Source organism: Nicotiana sylvestris, chromosome 7, assembly GCF_000393655.2.
Source record: "Nicotiana sylvestris chromosome 7, ASM39365v2, whole genome shotgun sequence".
NCBI classification, from domain to species: Eukaryota; Viridiplantae; Streptophyta; class Magnoliopsida; order Solanales; family Solanaceae; genus Nicotiana; species Nicotiana sylvestris.
The window spans coordinates 140,108,063-140,115,476 of record NC_091063.1 but is presented as its reverse complement, the minus strand read 5'-3'; the positions used below and the strand labels follow the sequence as shown (position 1 = coordinate 140,115,476).

The 7,414-nt window shown below is 43.8% G+C and overlaps 1 protein-coding gene across 1 annotated transcript; it reads right to left on the bottom strand.

Annotated features, from left to right (window-relative positions):
• Window positions 1-231: 231 nt before the first annotated feature.
• LOC138873848 (uncharacterized) lies at window positions 232-702 on the bottom strand. The gene has a single exon (XM_070152331.1). It carries the CDS (start codon window positions 700-702, stop codon window positions 232-234), a length of 471 nt encoding a protein of 156 aa, XP_070008432.1.
• Window positions 703-7,414: the final 6,712 nt, after the last annotated feature.

The following is a 7,414-nucleotide window of genomic DNA, read 5'->3' as shown; positions in this document are numbered from 1 at the left end:
TGATTACATTTTGAACTAAGGAATGGCACCAGAATGATTCCCGTAGGTGCCCTCGTGGATCTCTCGGAGCACATAGTCTGTGTCTCCCGGCCCCAGACATACTGTTAGGGGGGCATCAAAAGTCCTTCTGTAAAGAGTTATTTACTCTTTTGGGTATGTGGGTAGCTTCCCGCTCTCCAAATAATCGATATATTTACTTCTCCAATCCCATGTTAGGCTAGTGGAGTTGATCTAGGCATGGCCTTCCTCGATCACTGATTTGGATAGTTGAACAATAGATTCGGGGAGTATGTCATCTTCCTTGACTGATGATCCTAGGTTTGCGAGGGCATCAGCTTCGCTATTCTCCTCTCGAGGTATGTGGACCAGAGTCCATTCTTTGAAACGGTGCAATGTGATTTGAATTTTGTTTAAGTATCTTTGCATCCTGTCTTCCCGAACCTCGAAGCTCCCATTTACTTTATTTACCACCAGAAGGGAATCGCATTTTACTTCAATGACTTCAGCTCCTAGGCCTTTGGCCAATTCCAGATCTGCAATTATAGCCTCATACTCGGTTTCATTGTTAGTTAACCTTGTGGTTTTTATAGATTGTCTAATCACGCCACCCGTAGGTGACCTTAGAACTATGCAGAGCCCGAACCCTTTTACGTTTGAGGCGCCGTCAGTGAACAGGGTCCATATCCCAGAAGACGTGCCCATTTTTAGCAAAAGTTCTTTCTCGACCTAGGGTACGAGGGAGGGAGTGAAGTCGGCTACGAAGTCTGCCAAAATCTGAGACTTCATAGCCGTTCAGGGCTTATACTCAATATCATATCCCCCGAGTTTGATGGCCCATTTGGCCAGTCGGCCCGACAATTCGGGTTTATACAATATACTTTGAAGGGGATATGTTGTTAAAACGCAAATATAATGGCTTTGGAAGTAAGGTTTCAATTTTCGAGACGCACTTATTAATGCAAGAGCTAGTTTTTCCAGGTGCAGATACCTGGTTTTGGCACCACCCAGGGTCCGACTTACATAATAAATAGGAAATTGCATACTTTTTTCTTCTCAAACCAGTACACCACTTACCGATATCTCGGATACGGCCAGGTATAAATACAATGTATCATCCTCTTTTGGGGTATGGAGCAAAGGCGGGCTTGTCAGGTATCGCTTCAACTCCTCCAAGGCACGTTGGCATTCTGGAGTCCATTCGAAGTTGTTTTTTCTTTTTAAGCAAGGAGAAGAAATGGTGATTTCTGTCCGACGACCTTGATATAAACATGCCCAAGGCTGCTATCCGCCTGGTCAGCCACTGCACGACCTTTATGTTATTTACTATCGTAATTTCTTCGATGGCTTTGATTTTATCGAGGTTGATCTTGATTCCTCTGTTTGATACCATAAAACCTAAGAATTTTCCCGATGCTACCTCGGAGGCACACTTCTCGGGATTGAGTTTCATGTTGTAACTTCTAAGGATGTCGAATGTTTCATGCAAATGAATCAAATGGTCATCTGCGCACAGGGACTTAACTAGCATATCATCAATATAAACTTCCATGGACTTGCCTATTTGATGTTCGAACATCTTATTAACTAGGCGTTGGTATATGGCCTCTGCATTTTTTAGCCCGAAGGGCATTACATTGTAACAGTACATACCGTACTTCATGATGAACAAAGTCTTTTCTCTATCCTTGGGGCTCATCTAAATTTGATTATACCCTGAATAGGCATCGAGAAAGGTGAGGGTTTCATGGCCGTTCGTGGTGTCTATCAAACGGTCGATTTTGGGCAGTGGGAACGAGTCTTTTGGGTACGCCCTGTTTAGATCTTTATAATCTACACACATTCTTAGTTTATTCCCCTTTTTGGGAACTACCACCACATTGGCCAGCCATTCGGGATATTTTACATCCCAAATAGGACTTATTTTAAGGAGCTTCGTTACCTCGTCTTTGATGAATGCATGCTTTATCTCGGACTGGGTCTCATTTTTGCTTCCCCGGTTTGTACCTGGGGTCGACACTTAGCCGATGGGTAGTTATCTTCGGTGGGATCCCTGTCATGTCTAAATGGGACAGAGTAAAGCAATCGATGTTGTTAATAAGAAATTGAATGAGTTTTTTCCTGAGTTTGGGGGTTAATCCCATCCCCAGGTATACCTTCCAATCTGGGAGATGCTCGATCAATACGGCTTGCTCCAGTTCTTCAATGGTCAACTTTGTTGCATCCGATTCTTCGGGGGCAATGAAGGTTCTAGGAGAGATGAAATCCTCTTCATCATCCTCGGGGGTTTGTTGGCTTTCCAACTCTTCCGAGGTGGAGTGTGCAAATTCTATACCTCTTCATGGACCGCAAACATTTCCTTCGTCGCATGTTGCTCTCCAAACATCATCTTTATTTCATACTTTGTAGGAAACTTCATCATTTGATGCAGGGTCGATGGGACCGCCTTTATGTTATGTATCCACGGCCTACCGAGCAAGGCATTGTACCTCGCGTTACCTTTAATGACGTGGAATCTGGTATTTTGAATTGCATCGGATATGTTAATCGGGAGGGTGATCTCTCCTTCTGTTGCTTCGCCGGCCATATTGAAGCCGTTGAAGATTCGGGAGGTAGGTATGACCTGATCGAGTAATCCGAGTTGTTCTACCACCGTTGATCTAATTACGTTGGCTGAGCTACCTGGATCCATAAGTACACGTTTAATTTGGATGTTATTTAAAAGAAATGAGATTACCAACACATTGTTGTGTGGTTGAGACAGAGTCTCGAAGTCTTCTTCACTGAACGCGAGGGTGTCCTTAGATGCGCGACCCCGGGTTTGCCCTTGCGTTTCCACAGAAAACTTTATTTGCTTGATCAGGGGCCCCTAGGGAAGTCCCCCCGATAATCATATAAACAATGTGCTTAGGTTTTCCCACTTCGCTTCCCCGGTTTGCCTTTCTTTCTTCCCAGGTGAGGTTTTTCCGAATGTCTTATTGATTTTCTCGGTGTATACTCCTGTTTGTATGGGAAATTATGCCAATGTGTTAAGTGTTTCGTGAGACCATACCGATGGGAATCGGTTCTGGTGCAACCTCAAGGTTTTGTGGTGGTACACCATTACCTGGAACAGCTGCACCATACTCTCCACGGTCTTCGATACTGTTATTGTCACGTGCATTTACTGAGTCAGACATTTCGACTTGAAACCAAAGATTCTTGGTCAAGAAAAAGTGTAAAAGATAACTTGTGCTATGTAATAAACCAGCAAGAAAACAATCACTATTAGTCTTAGCCCCACGGTGGGCGCCAAGCTGTCTACCTTGAAAATAGTAATAACAATTAGATTTGATTTTGTGGTTCTAAAAATATGTGATCTAATTTTATGTTAGTTGGTAGGCAATAGATGCTAAGTGAAAGATTAGAAAATAAGATAATATCTTGTAGACAGTGTAATATCCAAACCGAATGGCTGGAAATTGGGGCCTCAAACTTGCGTATACAGGGCCTCGATATTGAGTCTGATGGCCGGTTAAGGGAAGTTGATGGAGGATTAACAGTTATGATGAATTTGATGGCGGATCTTTATGACCAATAATGAGAAATAAATGAAGAACAATTAAAAAAGGGAACAAATCTGAGCAAGACGATAAATGTAAGCAATAGGATCAAACAGAGAGTGTGTTTGAGTTAGGGAGAAAAAAAAGTTCTTGTATTAGATGTAGTGCGTAATAATATCCTTCTACAAAAATGACAAGGGTCCCCTTTATATATTAGGGAAAAATCCCAATATGACACATGCGTGATTATTACATAAAGTAGCTGGTACAACCACCCAATCAGCTTGGAGAAGTATATGTCGCAGTCTCGTAGAGAGTAGTTGCACAGACAGTTCAAGAGGTTGCGTTAGGATAATATGTCTATGATGCAGTACGAGATGATGTTTTATAAGTTGTCCCATAATGTGGTTTGGCTAGTTCCCACTGACAGAGAGAGGATCGGGAAGTTCATTAATGGCCTCACATTTCAGTTGCGGGTGCTTATGACTAGAGAGAGGGTGTTTGGTGCTACTTTTGATGAGGTTGTTAACATTTCTTGAGAGGGAGGCCAAAAGGTCTCGTGGATCAGGTAGTTTTTGTGGTGTTCCTTCTGGAGGTCAGTTCCACCACAGTAGGGGTCGTCTTTACAGGCATGCTCAGATGGCTCGCCCAGTTCACCGTGGTGCATCATCTAACCATGGTTCTCACAATTCTCAGTAAGGTCACTCATCTCTCAGTGCCCTTCTAGCTCAGAGTTTGTCTCATGCACCATCAGCTCAGGTTTCATCTATGTCGGGTCCTTTTAGCTGTTATCCCAGTGCTCGGGGCTCCCTTCAGTTCCCACCGCCATTTGCAGGGAGAGGTTGCTTTGAGTGTGGTGATTTGGGTCATATCAAGAGGCATTATCCCCGCCTTACGGGAGGTTCATCTTGGTAGAGGATTCAGCCTTCGACTTCAACACCAGTTACTTTAACACCCACCTAGCCAGCATGGGGTGGAGCTCAGTCAACTAGGGGTCACCCTAGAGGGATAGGCCGATCAGGTGGCGGTCATGCCCATTTCTATGCACTCCATACCAGACCAGATGTTATTGCTTCAGGAACAGTGATCAGAGGTATTATCTTTGTGTGTTACCGAGATGCTTCTGTATTATTTGACCCTGGTTCCACCTATTCATATGTATCATTGTATTTTGCTCACTATCTGGATATGCCCCATGAGTTTTAGTTTCATCTATTCATGTATCTACTCCGAGGGGCGATACTATTATTGTGGACCGTGTGTATAAGTCGTGTGTAGTAACTATTTGGGGATTGGAGACTAGAGTTGATATTCTGCTGCTTAGTATGGTTGATTTTGACGTGATATTGGGAATGGATTGGTTGTCTCCATGTCATTCTATTTTGAACTGTCACTCTAAGACTATGATGCTGGCGATGCCGTGGTTGCCACAAAATGAGTGGCGAGGTTCTTTAGATTATGTCCCCAGCCAAGTGATTTCATACTTGAAGGCCCAGCCGATAGTTGGGAAGGATTGTTTATCTTATTTGGCCTTTGTAAGGGATGTTAGTGCTGAGACCCAACTATTGATTTTGTTCCGATGGTACGAGAATTTTCGGATGTATTTCCTGCAGACCTACCGGGCATGCCACCCGACAGAAATATTGACTTTGGTATTGACTTGGTGTTGTGATCTCATTCTATTTCTATTCCTCCGTACCGTATGGAACCGGCTGAGTTGAAGGAGCAGCTTTAGGAACACCTTGAGAAGGGGTTTATTAGGCCTAGTGTGTCACCTTGGGGTGCACCGGTCCAGTTTATGAAGAAAAAGGATGGCTCTATGAGAGTGTGCATTAATTATAGGTAGTTGAACAAAGTCACAATCAAGAACAAGTATACTTTGCCGGGTATTGATGATCTATTTGACCATCTTCAGGGAGCGAGCGTATTCTCCAAGATTGATTTGAGGTCAAGGTATCACCAGTTGAAGATTCGAGACTCGGATATTCTTAAGATAACTTTCAGGATCGTTATGGTCTTTATGAGTTCCTTGTGATGTCTGTTGGGCTGACCAATGCCCCAGCAACATTCATATATCTGATGAACATCATATTTCAGACTTATCTCGACTCGTTTGTTATTATATTCATTGATGATATCCTGGTGTACTCTCGTAGCCAAGAAGAGCATGCCCAAAATTTGCAGATTATGTTGCAGCAGTTGAGGGAGGAGAAGCTTTATGCTAAGTTCTTCAAGTATGAGTTTTGGCTCAGTTCAGTGGAGTCCTTAGGGCAGTGGTTTCCAGTGAGGGTATTCAGGTGGATCCGAAAAAGATAAAGTCGGTTCAGAGTTGGCCCAGACCGTCCTCAGCTACAGAGATTTGGAGCTTTCTTAGTTTGGCTGGTTATTACCGTCGGTTTGTGTAGGGGTTTCTCATCAATTGCATCACCCTTGACCAAATTGACCCAAAAGGGTGCTCCTTTACGGTGGTCGGATGAGTGTGAGGCTAGCTTTCAGAAGCTCAAGACTGCCTTGACCACAACTCCAATTCTAGTTCTACCATCAACTTCTGGTTCTTATATAGTATATTGAGATGCTTCTCGGATCGGTATTAGGTGTGTCTTGATGCGGGGGTAGAGTGATTGCTTATGTTATGTGCCATTTGAAGCCCCATGAGAAGAACTATCATGTTCATGATTTGGAGTTGGATGCCATTGTTCACGCATTGAAGATTTGGATGCACTACTTCTATGGTGTGTCTTATGAGGTATTTATTGATCATCGTAGCCTCCAGCACTTGTTCAAATAGAAGGATCTCAATTTGAGGCAGCGGAGATGGTTGGAACTGCTAAAGGACTATGATATTACTATTCTGTATCATCTGGGGAAGGCCAATATTGTGGCCAATGCCTTGAGTAGGAAGGCAGTGAGTATAGGCAGTCTTGTATTCATTCCTGTTGGGAAGAGACCTCTTGCAGTTGATGTTCAGGCATTGGCCAACCAGTTGGTGAGATTGGATATTTCGGAGCCCAGCCTGGTTCTAGCTTGTTTGGTTTCTCGGTCTTCCTTATTTGATCGCATCAGAGAGCGCCAGTATGATGATCCTCATTAGGTCCAGCACGATGATGCCAGAGATGTGACTATCAGATATAATGAGGTGTTGAGGATACAGAGCCGGATATGTGTACCCAATGTAGATGTGTTACGGGAGTTGATTCTTGAGGAGGCCCACAGCTCGCGGAATTCCATCCATCCGGGTGCAGCAAAGATGTACCAGGACCTGAGGCACCACTATTGGTAGAGGAGAATGAAAAAGGATATAGTTGGGTTTGTAGCTCGGTGTCTCAACTGTTAGCAGGTAAAATATGAGCATCAAAGACCGGGTGGATTGTTGTAGAAGATAGAGATTCCAAAGTTGAAGTGGGAGCGCATCACCATGGATTTTGTAGTTGGGCTCCCACGGACTTCGAGGAAGTTCGAAGCTATTTGGGTGATTGTGGATCGGCTGACCAAGTCCGTGCACTTCATTCTTGTGAGTACTACTTATTCTTCAGATCGGTTCGTTGAGATTTACATTAGATAGATTGTTCGTCTGCATGGTGTTCCAGTTTCCATCATTTCAGATACAGGCATACAGTTTACATCCCAGTTTTAGAGAGCCGTGCAGCGAGAGTTGGGCACTCAGGTGGAGTTGAGCACAAAATTTCACCTGTAGACGGACGGACAGTCTGAGCGCACTATTCAGATTTTGGAGGATATGCTGCGCACATATGTCATTGATTTCGGAGGTTCATGGGACCAGGTTTTGTCGCTCGCGGAGTTTTCTTACAACAACAGTTATCAGTCGAGTATTTTGATGGCTCCGTATGAGACTTTATATGGGAGGTGGTGTAGAT